The sequence below is a fragment of the Punica granatum genome, chromosome 7, assembly GCF_007655135.1.
Source record: "Punica granatum isolate Tunisia-2019 chromosome 7, ASM765513v2, whole genome shotgun sequence".
In the NCBI taxonomy this organism is placed as follows: domain Eukaryota; kingdom Viridiplantae; phylum Streptophyta; class Magnoliopsida; order Myrtales; family Lythraceae; genus Punica; species Punica granatum.
The window spans coordinates 26,868,517-26,886,684 of record NC_045133.1 but is presented as its reverse complement, the minus strand read 5'-3'; the positions used below and the strand labels follow the sequence as shown (position 1 = coordinate 26,886,684).

The window sequence follows — 18,168 nt, the reverse complement described above, 5'->3', positions numbered from 1 at the left end:
ATTTCGAGCGAAAAGTCAAAAATGCCCTCAATTTCTTTGAATTATTATAATTGTATGCCATCGTCCTATTTTCCTGCAGAAAGCCCCAAATTGAATTGGGAAGGCTTCGCATAAACCCTAACCAGAGCAATCGAGCTATTGGATCTTTCCCTCTTCGTTGGCCTTCGCGGACTCGACGCAAGCGGCGGACAACGTCTTTCCCTCAGGTCTTCTCATCAGCCCGTAAGCGCTAAGGTTTCCACCTCTAAGCTCCCTTCTCCCTCTCTCGCTCCCCTCCATGTCGCCGTGTTAGTCCGCTCTGTTCTGTGGTCGTCGGAAGCTCAGAGGTATGTTGACGACAGTCTTTGCTTGTAAAGCCAATTCTGGTGTGACTGAGGTGCTAGATATTCGGTTTGCTAGTCGATTATCAAGTTAGGGTTTTCAATTTCAAGTTCAAGCTAGTGATTTTCAGGTTATGGTTTTCGAATTTCTGGTAGGTTTTGATTCGGTTTTGCCGTTTTAGGTTGTCTTGAAGACATTGCTTCGGTTTTGATTCTTCTGAGGGGCTGATTTGGGGAAAAAAATTCGGTTTTCATCTACCCCGAATACCCGCTGATTCAACTGGGGAAAAATTTCAGTTTTCATCTCCAAGTCTAAACACAACAATGTGTTGTTTGTTGCTGACTTTAGTTCTTGTAAATTATGTGGTAGCGGGGAGTAGAAATGAAAATTGTCGGTTGACCTTGATTGCTAGCAAGAAATGATAAATGGGTTATGGCGTTACTGATATGCTAGTGCAGACTGATTTTTATCTTTCATTCTTGATTTCGCCACTCCTATGCTCTTTTGCTTATCACAAAGGAATGGAGGGATGTGAACTTGAAAGGTGTTATGCTCAAGCCCGACCTGCATAATTGAGTTTGAGGGTTCTTAGTCGGTTTGGTCCATTTGATGTTTAGTTTTACATGAGGCATATACTTGGAGTTCCATTCTGAGATGGATTAAACAGGGTCAGTCTATAAGTTTTTTTGAATTAGCTCATTGTTGCGTTGTTTTTCTGGTGTCTGGCTGCAGATATTGCTTAGTGTGAATAGAAGATTTTCCTATCTAAGGACAAGGTGCATTGTTTGCCATAGTCGGTGCTCTTACTGTAAATTAATTGGTATTTATGTGGTACATTATTGGTATAACGAGTTGGACCATATTGACATTGTTTGGGTTTTTGGTGTTATCCATATCTTTCGCCTTGATTTTATAGAATTGTCCATAAAACAAGAACATCTGTTGTTCATAAACTTGAGTGATAGATTCATGGAAATTGATCAGATTTTAGCCACCATGTGTTAACTTTGTTTGTTGATTCTTTCACGAGTGATCCTATGCCTTGCGTTGGGTTTCTTCCGAGTAGTTGGTCATAATTTTGGGGGTTTGCAGAGACGATTTAGCGCACCCGCGATAAGGAGGCTTAAAGAAATACAGTGTTACAGAGGTGTAAGACACATACAGGGCTCCCGTGCAGAGGCCAGAGGATTAAGAACAATTGCCTGACATTGAAGGGCAAGCGTGTGGCTATTGCCAGGAAGAAGAAGGCTCCTAATTGATATGTAGATATATCGTGTTTGGATGTAATAAGACGTTTGCGTGTATGTTTTCCTTCTTCTATTGTTCAATATGTACTGCGTATGTCCTTTTATTTTGGGATGAATGTTGTACTGTATATGTTAATTGTCAAGTAAAGCGTAAAATTTCTTTTATTGTTCTTATCACATTCTACCTTGAGCATTTAATTACGAAATTTGTTGGTCCAGGGAGCGAAACTTGTTCTGGTGTAATGGTGTTGTTCTCCGAAAAATCTATGAAATTCGAACAAAGTAATTTTGATCGATAACGATTTATTTTTCATTTCTTAACGTGAAAATAGAGTTACAAATAAATTCTCATCAAGGACTTATGAAAAATGGATTTAAAAAAAGATGAGCATGTGAAAAACTACAAATCTGAATGGGATTAGTCTCAGTCCCCGGAAAAATAAAATTATTGTAAAAAGAAAATTATAGTAAGGAATAAAAAATCCTAAGAAAAAATTGGCTATTCTTCGATAATTATTTAATTAATAAATAAATTATAATGTACGATAATTTTTTTATTGTAAGATAATATGTTTTTATTAAGAATTTTTTTTATTCTTTAGATAATTATGCATGTTAAATTATTAAAATAATTAATTTTATTAATAATCATAATTTTTAGTAATTTAATTAAAATAATTAAATTTTAAAAATTATTCACTTTAAAATTATTTAAAATGTTTATTTTTTATTAATTATAAAAATTACCATTAAAGTTATCTATTTATCTTATAAAACCCATTAAATTTAGCACGAAGGGCATATCTATAATTTTATCATATTTATGTTATATTCCATTCTTTATTCCAGTCAACCAAACATCAGAATTATAACTCTCACTTTTGCTATTCCCTCAAGCCAAACAAAAAAATTTCATCAGAATTTACATTCTATTCCTCATCTATTCTAATCCATATCTATTCTATTCCATGTCTATTCTAATCATACGAACCAAACGTACCCTTAGTGTTACGTGGTAGGAGCCTCTCGACAATGGAGACGCTGACCATCAATTAATTAGTTTTTTTTTCTATATTGCTGTCTTTGGAAACTGAAATTGAGAATTAAGATTTCAGGGTAAGTTACCATCTAGTCATAAAGGTAATTATAATAAGACTCTATCATTTTGAACTCGATAATTTAGTAACTCATTGCTTATTATAAGAAGTTGAATATATCTATCTAATTAAAATTGATTAATGACATCAAATCGGAAGGATAAACATAAGATTTTTGAATTTTGAATTGAGTATTGCTATATCCTTCTAATTTTAGCACGAGTTGTAATTTTCATAATCTACTCTACATCCAAAGGGTTAATTGATATATGTGAGTATTATGAGGATTACTTGGCATATCTTTAGGAGGAATTAACATTTTTATTTTAAAATATATACTGCCATGTATTATTATTGGAAGCAATTTATCCAAAGAAAGTAAAATTCATATGGTATTAAAAAAATAAAAAACTAAGACTTTGGTTCATACTTTGAGGCGGCTTTTACTTTTAATAGTTCAATTCCTATGTAATTTGTTCTCGATTTATAACATTTTCAATATAAACGAAACTAATTTTGTGACAGTTTATAAAGCGAAAAAAAACTAATTTTATAAATCCGATTTTATTTATTGATTATATCTTATAATTAATTACTATTGTAATTGACTCTTCCTTTTAAATTTTCAACCCAATTGTAATTACATGTTGTATGAACTGATCTTTTTTCATATTCTTTTAAGTATGTCTTTTTTTTTCGTGGTAAATCGTTTCTTTTAAAATTTTTTGTGCTTCCAATTGTAATTTTTAATGTTCATTTATAATAATTTTACTTAAAAATAAATTACAACCTTTCATTAATTTTGTAAATCAGGTCTCAATTACTTTCCTTATTAAATAATTTTAGTTGTCATTCTTTGTTTTTAATTTCTTTTTTAATTTTTTAATTTTTTGGATTAAAAAGAGACTATAGTTATAGTACAATGAAATTAAAATCCTTATAACACATTTCAACACAGTTAAATCATTGAAGACATTATAACGGTAGTTACAAAGGACAAAATTGATGTTAACAGAGACCAAATTAATGTTAGAAGGACCAAATAGATGTTACAAAGGGCTAAATTTATGTAAAAAAGGATTCGATTGATGTAACTTATCAACTCAGGACTAAAATGATGTAAAATTACTTTCGGGAACGAACTTGATGTGACTTGACTAAGTGATAGTCCAGTTTGCTAGTTAACTCAAACTTCGACCTGTAACAATTAGAAACAGCCCTGATTGGGCGGTGCAAGCACGAGGTGAGGTTGCGTGGTAACGTTGAGATTCTTCTGCTGTAAGCTCGGTTAAGCTCACTCTCCCATGCCTTTGCTTTCTTTTCTTTTCTTTTCTTTTTTTAAGTTTCAAACATTAGTATATTGCCAATTTAAGCATTGGAGCTTGTAAAGTTAAAATTAACTGTCAAAGTTTTAATAATTTTTCACGAATATACCGAGAGAGGTTTCAATAGCTAACGGATTTTTGATGTTCTCACAGTTTAATTTTAAGCATCTGCTGACACTCGGTATAGTTGAAAGATAAAGAGAAGAATCCCTTTCATTCCCTTCCCGTTTGTAAGTACAAAGTCGTTGCGTTACAGAGATGCGGCGTACTTCGGTCTTTAAAAGAGCATGTGCTTTAAAAGAGCCTGATACGCACTCGTGAATCCTTATCAACAGAGGCCGATATAGAAACTAGTCAATGCAAACTTTGCAATCCGAAGACCCAGTAACATATATTGCGTTCATCTTCCGAAACTACAGCCTGTGGCCCAATCTGCTTTCTTACTTTTTGATTTAGTTTTCGTTTTGATAACATGTCACTTATATTATCGATCTTTGTCTCATACTCGGTCATGTCGTTATGTCTGCGGAGGTTGAATGGTCAGAAACGATATGAGAACAACTCGAGTCATGGGGTACATTATACAGGCGATCAAACAACCTTTGCCTGCTAATACATACATGTGTTGTCAATCCATGTCAAGAGGAACCCGAAGATTGAGAGATCATGTGCTGAAGAAATACATTTTGGTAAATGTGCATTCGAGCACCGACTGAAAATCCAAGCGACGAGGCAAGCTAACTGTCGAGTGCCCTATGGCCAGGACGAGAAGTCAATTCTCTGGTGAGCGAGTTGTGTCCATGCGGTTCAATAGGCCCACAACACTAGTCTCGTTGGAAGGACATTGGCATTGTTCCATGCATAAAATCGAATTTAATAACCTCGAATGGTATATATACTAATAATATTGTTCCCGAACCACTCAGCAAAATCACAATAGCATGGCATTACAAACGAGCTCTACTATATGGTCAGAATTGCCTTTTCGCGATCTTATAAAACACATAATGCAAACTCTGTAGTGACCTCAACTAACAAATATTGGTACGCACATGGAGTCATAAAACGCAAATATAAATGTTCTCCATACTTCAATATTATAAAATAAAAAAAGATTACCTTGTTTGGCTTTAGAATTTTTTTTTAACTCAACTTCACTTATCTTTAATTCAACAACACAATGATTACTTTTTTTCCTTCAATTTTTTAACAATTCAATTTAATTTTTAATATTAAATTCTCACGACTATTCATTACTTTTTCCACAATTCAATAACACAATTATTTCCTTCCTCTCAACTATTTATTAGTTTTTCATACTTCTTTTCGTAATTCAACAACACAATTATTATAAATAAATTAAAATCAAAATTCAACTCAACTCAATTCTAATATCAAACACAACCTTAATCACACCAAAAATCATGAACATTCACCAAATTTTCAAATCTAGCCTTAACTTTTATTTTTCTCAAATCTAGCAGTAACTTACCAATGTTAAACCAAATATAACGTCCGTTCACAAGTCCATCAATTTTTCTGACATGGTTGGGTAACAACGGTGACGGGCAAATGGAATCCGATGTGGTAGTGACAGAGTATTTTCCTTCAATTTTTTGTTATTCCTTCACAACCATCTTGCTCTTTCTTCCTCTTCCCCTTCCTCTTCTTCTTCCTCTATCACTGCCTCAGCCACCTCCTTCTTTCCTCACTACATTCCTTGGCTCCTTCCTTCCTCACCACATCACAGCCATCTCCATCTCCTCCTCCTCTTTCCATAACCGCCACCATCATCATCTCTTTCACCTCTTCCTCTGCTCCTTCCACAAACATGACCACTTCCTTCTTAGCCCGCTGCCATAGCCATCATCGACTTCATCAAGTTGCTAGAAGTGGTGTAAAGGAAGATGGAGTGATAGCACAGTAGCGATGTGAAGTAGAGAAACGATATGAAAACAACTCGAGTCATGAGGTATACTATACAAGCGATCAGACAACCTTTGCCTACTAATACATACATGTGTTGTCAATACATGTCAAGAGGAACCCGAAGATTGTGAGATCATGTGCTGGAGGAAAACTTTCCGGCGAATGTGCATTTGAGCACCAGCTGAAAATCCAAACGACGGGGAAGGCTAACTGCCAAGTGCCCCATCGCTATGATGAAAAGTCAATTCTCTGGTGAATAGGTTGTGTCCATGCGGTTCAACAGGCCCACGACAATGGTGTCGTTGGAAGGATAGTGGCATTGTTGCATGCGTAAAATCGAATTTAATAACCTCGAATGGTACATATACTAATAAGATTGTTCATGAACCACTCAGCAGCATCACGATAGTGTGGCATTACAAACGAGTTCTACTTTAAGGTCAGAATTGCTTTTTCACGATCTCATAAAACATTCAAGCTCTGTAGAGACTTCAACTAACAAATATTGATACGTATATCGAGTCATAAAACGTAGATATAAATGTCCGCCATACTTCAATATTATTAAAAAAAAAAGTTAATCACACCAAAAATCATTAACATTCACCAAATTTTCAAATCTAGTATTAACTTTTATTTTTTCCAAATCTAGTTGTAACTTATTGACGTTAAACCAAATATAACATCCATCCACAAGTCTGTCAATTTTGCTGACATGGCTGGGTAATGGCGGTGACGGGCAAACAAAATCCGATGTGGTAGTGACAGAGCATTTTCCTTCAATTTTTTGTTATTCCTCCACAACCATCTTCCTCTCTCTTCCTCTCCCCTCCCCCTTCCTCTATCATCATCTCAGCTGCCTCCTTCTCTCTTCACCACATTCCCCAGCTCTTTCCTTCCTCACCATATCACAATCATCTCCATCTCCTCCTCCTCTTTCCATAATCGCCACCATCATCTCATTTACCTCTTCTTCTGCTCCTTCCACCAACACTACTACTTCCTCCTTAGCTCGCTGCCACGGCCATCATCGACTTCATCAAGTTGCTAGAAGTGGTGTGAAGGAAGATGGAGTGATAGCACAATAGCGGCGTGAAGTAGATGAGCTGTAACAGGGCACGAGGTCAGCCACAAACAACTCGAGGATGCTTGAGACATGGAAAAAACAATGGCAGCAGCTCGAGAAGCTCGAGAAAGGGCTATAGGTTGCTGTGTGTTAAGGTCGAGAATGTGTCTGTCAAGAGGAGCCAAGAGAGATGGAGGAGTGAGAGGTGATAGTATATGCTGATGAGTGACAAAGGAAGAGAATGCTAATGGTGATGATAGATGGCAGTGATGCTGGTGGGTGATCGAGAAGAGGAGATAGCCGAGGTGATGGAGATGAGAGAAGCAGAAAATAGAGGAGGGGAAGGTGCTGGTGTTGGTAGCATGACGATGAGGGAAACAAAGGGTTTGTGCGTGTGTATGTGGCTATTTGTGAATCTCCAAGGGTCGAGAGAAAGGGAGAGAGGTAAAGGATATGGTTTTGGCTAAGATGAAGATGATGATAAGGATGGTGAGGGTTGTAGCTAAGATGAAAAGAAGGAGAAGGATGGTGACAGAGATGATGATGGAGAAGATGATGAGGAATGAGGTGGCTGAGGAAGGAGATGGAAGGAGAGGGAAGGCTGCGGTGATAAAGATGACAGAGGAGGGAAGATGAAGGAAATATATGATTTGTGTATTACCAAATGAAGAGCCCGAGAAATAGGGAGGAGTGAAAAAGAGAGAGAGAGTTGTGCAAAAAGGAAGAGATAAGGGAGCTTATAGGGGTTGTACCGAACAAAATAATAGCTCAAGAGGAGCTTCAAGTAGGGCCGGCCATGGAGATGAGTGGACCAACAAACAAAGAAGAGAAATGGAGATGATGATAATGTAGAGATAGTTATAAAAGAAAAATAAAAGGTTATGGAGAGGATGTAGTAAGCTATGAGGGAGATATGGATAACTACGAGGATGAGAGAAATAAGCAATAGAAGAAGAAGAAAGAAGATGATGCTGTCGATGATGAAGGTGATGGTTTCGGATGGAGGAGATACATTAAGCGGGAAGAGAGCTGGTGATGATGAAGATGAAGCGAAGATTGAGGTAAGAGAGTTGTGGTGATGATGAAGGAGTTGGGCAAATGGTCGAGAGGATCAGAAAGGAAAGAAGAGGAAGAGATGGAGAGATGAGGAAAGGGAAGTTGTGATGTGGCGATGGTGATGAACAGGAAGATGGAGATGGTGATAAGGGCTATAATGGTAACGGCCGGAAGCTGAGGAAGGAAAGGCTGAGGAGAGCGGAGGAAAGTGGAGAGGAAAGAGATGAGGATGAAAGGTAGTTAATGGTAGAGGATGGTGATGGAAGGAGGTCAAAAGATGATGATAGAGGTACTGAAGAAGATGAAAAGAGAGGAGAGTAGAGAGAGAGAGGGGGATCCGAGGATGACGATGAAGTTAGTGAAGGTGCTGGTAATAGATTGATGGAGACAGAAAAGGGAGAGAACATACATGGCTATTTGTCTGTAGGTTGTGGATGAGAGAGTCACCCCGTTGGATTTTGTTTGCCTCGTCACTGCCGTTACCTTGCCACATTAACAAAATTGACAGACTTGTAGACATATGTTAGATTTGGTATGACCTCGACAAGTTGCTACTAGATTTAAAAAAAATAAAGTTGATGTTAAATTTGGAAATTTGGTGAAAGTTCATGATTTTTTGTGTGATTAAGCTTAGAGTCGGCAGAATTTGACACGACAAGATAACACAATATGGGTACGACACGGAGTTAAACCGGTTTGGGTTAAGGCTAAATGTGTTTCATGTCTCAACGGATTTGACTGGTTTAGACATAATAAATAAACGTGTTTAAACGGTTCAACCCTTGTAAGTTGTAATATGTTTAGAAACGATGAGACCAGTTTTTATTATGTGTTATCGTGTTAATAAATTTGTTTCGCATATTGTATCAATTTATAGATGAAAGTACACTAAAATCATCTAAATTTGTTTATATAAATTACCCATTTATGGTTCTTTTACCATGTTAATCTTGTAGTAACATATAATTAAAGTTAATAGTGTCATATTATGTAGGTATAATATATACATAAAGGTAAAAATGTTATATCGTGTCGATAAGTATACATATATATTTAGACACGCTAAATTAAATAGATTAGGCTTGTTGTATTAATATCAACCTGTAATTAAACTTGTCGTGTTCGTGTTTGAAAATCTTGATATGTTTGTTAAACGTGTCGTGTTTTGATTTAGATACGACCTGTTTAAATACAGCGTGGCACATATTGTCACCTTTAATTAAGCCAAAAAAAAAACCTAAAAGTTACTGAAAGATTAAAAAAGAAAAAAGGGTCCATCCTTGTCTGCATATCTTGTACAGAAGATTAATGAGACCATAAATTTTCACCTTATTTATGGCGGCATGTAAATGTACATCTTAGTGGGCTGGACCCCGTCTGATCACTTCTTTAATGCGGGCCCACAAAAAGTGCTCTCTGGCCATCGATTCCATTCATCACGGCCCCCACTCAACCCCACTTTTATAAGCTAATTTTTCGGCCTCTTACTTCATCTCCTCGCGATGGGATCTGGATATAAAGTACTTGATGCTGGATTGCCATCGGAACAGGGACTCTCTCGGCGCGACGATTCCCACTTCGGTTCCCTTTCCAATTCCCGGTATCAAAAGGGATGCCTAGGCTATGATATGCTTACTGAGGAAGAACGAAAATATGATGATGTTCGTGTCGTTAAGAAGAGACCATAACTCACCGTATATTTCAGAAGATGATATCATAAGTTATGCATTTGGGATGTATGCTGAACTTGTTCCTCACATTAGCTCATCCCAATAAGAACAAGTTCTAATCATAGCACATTATTGTTTTTTGAAATTTTAACGGAGTGTGCTTTCTTATATTACATGATAAATGGTATATACTCGTTCGAAAATCCTTACACAAGACCCATGGATCCTGGACTTCCCAGGCAAAGGTTGGTCCAAGAAGATCAAATCTAACACGATCACACCGAATAAGGTGTGCAATGCAGGACCGCTACCTATTCATCATTATTACACAAAAATTCCGTTGGATGCAAACTTGTTTCGCATGATTCTAGTTCTTGATTTTCTTTTGGCTGGCTATTAAATTGCCCAATATATTCAGTCCCCATCTTGATCAACAAGACTCCTTTCACTATCTCTTGGATTGGAAAATTAAGGAAAAAAAAAGAACATTTTCTTCAATGCCCAACGAGACTCCTTTCACTATCTCTTGGATTGGAAAATTAAGGGATAAAAAGAACATTTTCTTCAATGCCCAACGACTTTTCTCGGCAATGTGGCAATGGCTCTCCAAATAAAAATTTCAATAGTCACATTATCCTCAGCAGGCAACATATTCCATTTTGAGTTACTTTAATTTATTATTTCCATAAATTTTCTTCAACCAGTTTCTTTATTTCTATTTATAGTCATAAACTCTCCTCTCCCTCATGTTCTTGGTTGGTCACTAAATTCAACATCCATGCCTTAGCTAGCTTAGTTTCAGTACTACCTTTACCCATACACTTCCCGATCCTGGGGATTATGTCACCTTACCATGTCTCCGTCCTGGTCTCCATCTTGATTTTCTCAGTTGCTGTGCTGCTATACACAGCCGAAGCATCGTCCTCGGCTCGTAAATTCATGCAAGCACCGAAACTCGCTGATAAATGGTCCGTGCAACTTCCTACCTGTTCCGACTTCGCCGTCTTGACCACTTTCGAATGTTTTCTGAAGATTTTGATTATTTTGTGTGTGTTGAAATGAACATGAGTAGGAACATCACGAGAAGACAACTCGAAGGGTCGACGACAGGGCAGTGCAGGACGGGGAACCCCATCGACGACTGTTGGAGGTGCGATCCCGAATGGGAATCGAACCGGAAAATCCTGGCAGACTGTGTGATCGGGTTTGGGCGGAACGCTGTGGGAGGCCGAGATGGGAAGATCTACACCGTCACTGATCCCGATGATGACCCTGTGAACCCCACCCCGGGCACTCTGAGGTATGGTGCCACAAGGGATGAACCTCTATGGATCATCTTCGACCATGACATGGTCATCAACCTTAAGCAGGAACTGCTCTTGAACTCGTACAAGACCATAGACGGAAGAGGGCGCAACATACAAATATCCGACGGGCCGTGCATCGCCATCCAGAATGTTACGAATATCATTATACATAATGTGTACATACATGATTGCGTTCCCGCGGGGAACGCCCCTGTTAGGAGCTCCCAGGAGCACGTGGGGATGCGGGGCAGATCCGATGGCGATGGTATATCTATATTTGCAGCCAGGGAGATCTGGATCGACCACTGCACCCTGGCAAACTGCCGAGATGGGCTCATTGACGCGGTGTTCGGGTCCACAGCCATCACGATCTCGAACAACTACATGCTGCACCACAACGAGGTCATGCTGATGGGTCACAGCGACGATTTCGTCCAGGACAAAGCCATGCAGGTGACCATCGCATTCAACTTCTTCGGGGAAGGCCTAATTCAGAGGATGCCTAGGTAAGAAATGTCATGGAAAGACGATCCCGTAATGTGCTGGTAGATGAAGCTAACACGAGCTGGTAAATTCGCAGGTGCAGGCACGGGTACTTCCACATTGTAAATAATGTATATACTGGTTGGGAGATGTATGCAATAGGTGGAAGCGCGAATCCGACTATCAACAGCCAGGGGAACGTCTTCATTGCGTCGGATAACGAACATTTGAAAGAGGTGAGATGCCTTCATAAAAACCAAACTAAAATGCACGCTGAGGATTGCAACTTGAGGCAGGGGCTAAAGATTGGCAAATAAGTCTTAAACCCGAGTTTTGTACTGTCGTCTAGGTGACTAAGAGGGAGAGCGCGGGATCTGACGAGTGGAAGGACTGGAACTGGAGATCGGACCGGGACCTGATGCTGAACGGTGCCTACTTTACACCATCAGGACAAGAAACTGCCTCGAGTTATCTCAAAGCGTCAAGCATGGTCGCAAGACCTGCTTCTCTCTTTGCGACTACTAACCCGACCGCTGGTGCTCTCGATTGTCAGATTAGCGAAAAATGCTGATATAGCACCCCGCAAAGCCAACAAAAGTTTTCTCTTCCCCATTCTGATGGGAATGTATTTCTGCTGGTTCCGTCTTGTATTCAAATGAAGTAAAATTGTTTAATTTTTACGTTCGACGCCTCATCCGAATCGTTGCTCGTCAAAAGTTAATGATACTGAGAGACCAAAAATTCCCTGAAGAAACAAGAGTGAACTGATGATCCTTGATATGAAGAGACTAAAACGTTTCGTAAGTTCGGTTGGTCGACTGTCACTGTACACAGGTTCAGAAAACTAATTCATTCGACCATCGAACTGTTGTTTAAAGAGATAGTAAAACTGCGTACTCGTCTAGAACTCTTGCGCAAGGAAGTGATAATCCTTCAATGACAACGTCAAACATAAAATCTTATGCGAAAAGAAATTGGATTCATCATGAAATTCTGGTCTTAATTTTTGCCAGAAATCGAGTGTGCACCATCAATCTTTCATCGGGTCCGTTAAACAGGATTGATGCAGAACCAACTCCAGCACCGGGCCAATCCGAAGCATTGCACAGTGTCTAAGTTATCACGTATTGTCATCCCAAATCCAGACACTCGACTGTATTTCGTCACCGCGAATTTTCGAGAATACGCATGATCGATGACCACAGAGTAGTCCATCGTACTTCGACTTCAATATCTAGCCGTTTTGACCCTTTAAAGCAACTCGATGAACTTCGCAGTAGATCGAACTTGTCCAGGCCCATAATAGGCCCGGCCCACTCGAGAGTAGTGTGCGCAGTATGCAACTGGCGCATTTTAGCATGGCGGGCACGATTTTATCATTTGAAAATGGATTTCTATGAACAGAGTTTCGTTTTAGCTTTGACTTCCTGAGCTTTTACTCTCTCGGTCCAGCTCGGGGATAATCGATTGTCTTCCTCCTCCTCCCGCTGGTAAGATCTGGAAACCCTAATCTGAGAGATTTAACTTCTGCTGCTCGCCGGAAAAGTTGTCGATTCGTGAGAACCGGCGGTGGAAGACCAGAGGTAGTGAGTGCCACAAAACCCTAGGTGAGATAAAGATATGGATGACGGTGAGGGAGCGTACGGCGAAGTCGGGGATCAGGTGGATCACTTCCACCGGAACGAGGCCATCTCGGCCGTAGCTGACGAGGGGTTATTGGGAGACGAGGACGACGACTACGAGGACCTCTATAATGATGTTAATGTTGGGGAGAATTTCCTGCAGTCGATGAGGAAGAATGAGGATGCAGGTTTCAGGAGTGAGCCTGTGGAGGAGAGGAAGAATGAGCAGCCCCTGCCGCCACCAGCTGCGGTTGCTCGGGCTCCTCCTCCCGGGGGCATCCGTATGGGTGAGAGTAGTGTCGGTGGGGATTCTGGGTATCCGAATCAGGGGTTTAGAGGAGCTGAGGTGAAGGGACCGAGTGGAACAGGGCCAGTGATGGGAGGTGGTGGCGGAATGAGGGTCGAGTTAACGCAGCAGCGGCCGAATAAGGTTAATGAGATGGAGGAGCGGGTTGCAAATAATAGCATTCCCAGTGGGCCGCAGGGATTTACACCTCAATCAAATGGTGTAGCTGGGGCGAACCCAGGAAATGTCGGACCGGTTGGGGTTATGGGGAACGATGCTTTGCCCTCACAAAGCGAAGTGAGGAACATGAATCCTGTAGGTGGAAATGGAGTTGTGAATGCCGGTAGCAGTAGCAGTGCCATTGCTGTTGTTGTCTCTGGTTCTGGAGCTGGGGCTGGAGGAGGAGGTGGGACCATGTTGTTTGTCGGGGATTTGCATTGGTGGACCACTGATACCGAGTTGGAGGCTGAGCTATGCAAGTATGGGCAGGTGAAGGAGGTGAAGTTTTTTGATGAGAAAGCGAGTGGGAAATCAAAGGGTTACTGCCAGGTTGAGTTCTTTGATCCTGCGGCTGCAACCGCCTGTAAAGAGGGAATGAATGGGCATGTGTTTAATGGAAAGGCATGTGTTGTGGCTTTCGCGTCCCCTTACAGCATCAAGAGGATGGGAGAAGCTCAAATGAATAGGAACCAGCAGATGTCCCAGTCTGCGGTTGCTGGTCAGGGGAGGAGAGGGCCAAACGATGTGGGTCCCAAGACTGGTGGGAATAATATTACCACTGGTGGCAACTTCCAGGGGGGAGATAATAGCCGAGGTTTTGGGAGAGGCAATTGGGGAAGAGGTAATGGACAAGGAATTGGGAATAGAGGTGCCATTGGTCCCATGAGGAACAGGGGTGCTGGCATGGGTGGAAGAGGTATAATGGGTAATGGTGGAAATGGATTTAGCCAAGGAATGGGCGGTGGCCCTCCTTTGATGCATCCCCAGATGATGGGTCAGGGATTCGACCCAGCTTTCGGTGGCCCTATGGGAAGGCTAGGTGGTTATGGGGGCTTCCCAGGTGCTCCTGGCCCTCCATTTTCTGGTTTATTGCCCTCGTTTCCACCTGTAGGGGGTGTTGGCTTGCCTGGGGTGGCTCCCCATGTGAATCCTGCGATTTTTGGGAGGGGGATGCCCATGAATGGAATGGGGATGATGCCCGGTTCTGGGGTTGAGGGGCCAAACATGGGGATGTGGTCTGATAGTAACATGGGTGGATGGGGAGGTGAGGATCATGTTGCTGGCAGAGGAGGGGAGTCTAGTTATGGGGAGGAAGCGGCTTCTGAGCATCAATATGGTGAGGTCACTCATGATAGAGGAGGCTGGCTGAATTCCTCAAAAGAAAAGGAAAGAGGCTCAGAGAGAGACTGGTCGGGATCTTCCGAAAGAAGGTACCACGATGATAGAGAAATGGCATACGACAGAGATGTCCCTAGAGAGAAGGAGATTAGTCATGATCGTGAGTGGTCTGAGAGGAGGCATCGTGATGACAGGGATAGTGTTAGGGAAAGGGATAGGGATCATGATCGAGATAGGGAACGATCACGTGATCGGGATCGTGAGCGAGACAGGGACCGTGAACGGGACAGAGATAGGGACCGTGACCGACACAGGGAGGATAAGGACAGATACTCTGATCACTATCGATACAGGGACCATGACCAAGAGCATGATGATGACTATGAAAGGGGGCGGTCATCAAGGACTCACAGCAAGTCGAGGTTGTCCCAAGGGGATGATCATCGCTCGAGATCGAGGGAGGCTGATTATGGGAAGAGGCGACGCCTTACTTCGGAGTGATCGAATCGTTACATCTTCGTTTACTTTTGGAAACAAACTTGGGGAATGGGACTATCGAATTTCAAACCAGATTCTCTAGCAGTGGCTCTGATGGGATTTTTATCCATTGAACAGCAGCTTTGGATTCAGTTATTAAACATCTTGGCTGTCTTCTTTTGGCTAAGGAGCATGGATTTTCTTCTGGAATCGGTAAGTGTCTGAACCATGGCCTTCTTTTAACTTTTAATCTTGTTTTTAGTTTGTATTATGAATAAGAGTTACTGATTTGCTAGTAAACAAAGGAATTACTTCGGTCTGCCTCTGCGTATTCTCATAGGTTCTTAAATGTCTAACCAACCAGTCTATTCTTTCAAAATGTGCTTGAAGGGTTTCTTTTACTACTTAGAATGTGCATGCAGTTTAATTGTCAATCGGATTCTGCCTATACAATTTGCGCCTTATGACTGATTTTACATTTTAAGTCGGTTTTCTTCATTACGTCCGTTTCATGTGCATGGACAGATGCAAATCATCCTTGGAGTAATATATGGATAATCAAATTAGTAGATGATCTTGTGTGCACCATGTAATCATAAACTTCTAGCTAAGAGTAACCATGGACTGGAAGGCCATGTGCAATCTCTGACGTCTGAATTTGCTTGTTTTCTATTTTTAAACCTTGGTGGTAGATATTGCATTTCATTTGTCCACTAATGTTAGTAACTGTCCAATTTTTTCCATTATTTGGCTAGAGGATTTATAGCATTTAGATAATAAGGACACATGTAGGACATAATTGGATAAGTACAATAGGACAAATTTATTTTGGATTTTCAATTGAAGTCGACTTTTGGTACCCCATTAGTTGCATTTCTGGTTTTAATTTCAAGTAGATGTGTGTTGCAAATGCCAAGGAATTGTAGAGAAGAGAAGGTACGCTTAATTTTAAATAGTTGCCGAGTAGATTTGTGTTCCAAATGCCAAGTAGATGTGTGTCCTGTGTGGAAGTACCTGTTGTCTTATTTCCTTGTGCTGATCTCTGCCCTCTTGGTTAAGCTATACTGTTTTGTCCTTCACTTGAAACAGCTCTCTTCGATAAAAAAACAGCATTTCCTCTTGTCCTCAGTTTACCAACTATTTATGAGATTTCTGATTGCCCCAGTCGGTCTCTTGTTCTGACTTATTGTAGCTAGAGACAGCAGAGATGTGAACTGAAGCCATTGTGTGATTCTTGGAGAGGAAGACCACCAGCACTGCATTGGAGGAAAATGTGCGTCGCTCCCCCGACTTTTCAGAACCACAGCTTTTCCATTTCCAAGTTTTAAGACTTCCTTTTGAAACCAAACTGTTTCCAGATGATATAATGCTTGTGATTAGAGAAACGATGGTGGTACTGATATTTGTAGTAGCTTGAAACTGCTAACTCATGATGTGATTGTATTTGGGACCTCTCTTTTCTTTACATGTGTAACTCATCTTCCTGCCTCTGTAGTAGGATGTAGTGCGGGGAACGGTTGATAGCTTCTGAGCCTTCCCTTTATTGCTATTCCTTGTATTCTATAACCGCTTTTGCTGATGCCGCTGTTGTCTCCGAGAATTCTAACTAGGTCATGTGTACAGTGGAAGCCTACCCTGCTCGCTTTGGTCACTCGTGTTAATAGTTCCTGTAAGTTTTGTATCTTCTCAGGTTTTGTATATAATGTTAGGGAGTCCGAGGAAATCTTGTATATGTATCTTGATTGTTGTTATCCAATTAATCCAATTTCCAATTCTTTAAACTTCCTGTTCTTGGGTCGTCGGAATTTAGCTTTTCGACTTGAGTTACTGTTCTGTTCTTCCCAAAGGCCTTATGTAAAGCTTCCTAGATCAAATCAATGACAGAACCTCTTTCAAGTGTTCCCTCTCTTTGCCTGTTCGAGATTTTTTTCGATCTTCCTTTGCTGTGTCTTTTTTTTTGGTTACTCTACAATTTTGAGCTCGTTAGTCATTTTGATCTACTCTTTAGTACTAAAGAGGTGTATACATTTGAAATTAAGAACATGGTGAGGCCTGGCCAAAAGACTCGATTGCACTAGGTTGCTCAATGGGATTTTCTTCATTTTTTGCATTTATTTAAATCAAAATTTTTAATTTTTTTAAAAATAAAATAAAATTGTGAAACTAGCCATTAGTTTTTCAGTATTTGGAGCTTTCTTTAAAAAATATTTTTTGTGAAAATTTTTAATTGTTAAAAACATATAAATATAGATTTGTAGGATTATAAGTTATTTTCTCAATTTTTAGCTTTTTTTAAATTATTTTTTTAAAATATATGAATATAAATTTTTGAGATCGATTGTTATTTTCTCGTTTTGACCTTTTCTATTAGAAAATGAATTTTTAATTTTTATAACATATGGTATAGATTCATGGGACAAGCTATTATTTAATTTATTTTCTTATTTTTTGAATATTTTAGAACATAAATAATATTATGTAGATTGCTTTAGAAGGCCAAGATTACTAGGTGGAGTTTTATTGATTTTTTTGAGCTTTTTAAAACGAACTTTTAAATGTTTTTAAAATATAAGATATAGTCTTATGGATTTGTCGGGTTAGTCATTGTTTCTTTTATTTTATGAGCTTTCTTACAAAATATTTTAATCATTGATTTTTGATTTTTGATTTTTTTTTCAAAACATATAAATATAGATTTATGGAATTGATAATTATTTTCGATCTTGAGCTTTTCTTAAGAAACAAATGTTTATTGTAATTTTTTTTGAAATATGTAAATATAGATTTATAGAATTGATCGTTATGTCTTTTGATTTTTTGAGTTTTTTTATAAAATGAGTATTTTAATGGGCTAATCATGTATGAAGGTATGATTTTTGTTCGAATTTTCAATTCTAGCACGACATTTCAAAAATTGCAAAGAAAGGTACTACCTTTCGTTTTA

General features: G+C 39.6%; 2 protein-coding genes and 1 long non-coding RNA gene across 4 annotated transcripts; all 3 read left to right on the top strand.

Moving 5' to 3' along the window:
- The first annotated feature begins 73 nt into the window (after positions 1-73).
- Positions 74-1,742, top strand: LOC116212630. The gene is made up of 2 exons (XR_004157891.1): positions 74-326; positions 1,414-1,742. It is a non-coding gene; the product is annotated as an uncharacterized LOC116212630 (long non-coding RNA).
- Positions 1,743-10,396: 8,654 nt separating this feature from the next.
- On the top strand, positions 10,397-12,192 carry LOC116213140 (putative pectate lyase 21). Its single transcript, XM_031547978.1, has 4 exons — positions 10,397-10,679; positions 10,784-11,524; positions 11,599-11,737; positions 11,851-12,192. Exons 1-4 carry the CDS (start codon positions 10,552-10,554, stop codon positions 12,070-12,072), a joined length of 1,230 nt encoding a protein of 409 aa, XP_031403838.1. The 5' UTR covers positions 10,397-10,551; the 3' UTR covers positions 12,073-12,192.
- A 708-nt stretch (positions 12,193-12,900) lies between these two features.
- On the top strand, positions 12,901-17,120 carry LOC116213793 (uncharacterized PE-PGRS family protein PE_PGRS54-like). Of its 2 annotated transcripts, none has more exons than XM_031548860.1 (2): positions 12,901-15,437; positions 16,390-17,120. In XM_031548860.1, the coding sequence occupies exon 1, from the start codon at positions 13,122-13,124 to the stop codon at positions 15,246-15,248; it is 2,127 nt and encodes a 708-aa protein (XP_031404720.1). In that variant the 5' UTR covers positions 12,901-13,121; the 3' UTR covers positions 15,249-15,437; positions 16,390-17,120. The 2 variants fall into 2 exon arrangements, with proteins under 2 accessions (XP_031404720.1, XP_031404719.1); XM_031548859.1 differs by having other exon boundaries at positions 12,902-15,437; positions 16,417-17,120.
- Positions 17,121-18,168: the final 1,048 nt, after the last annotated feature.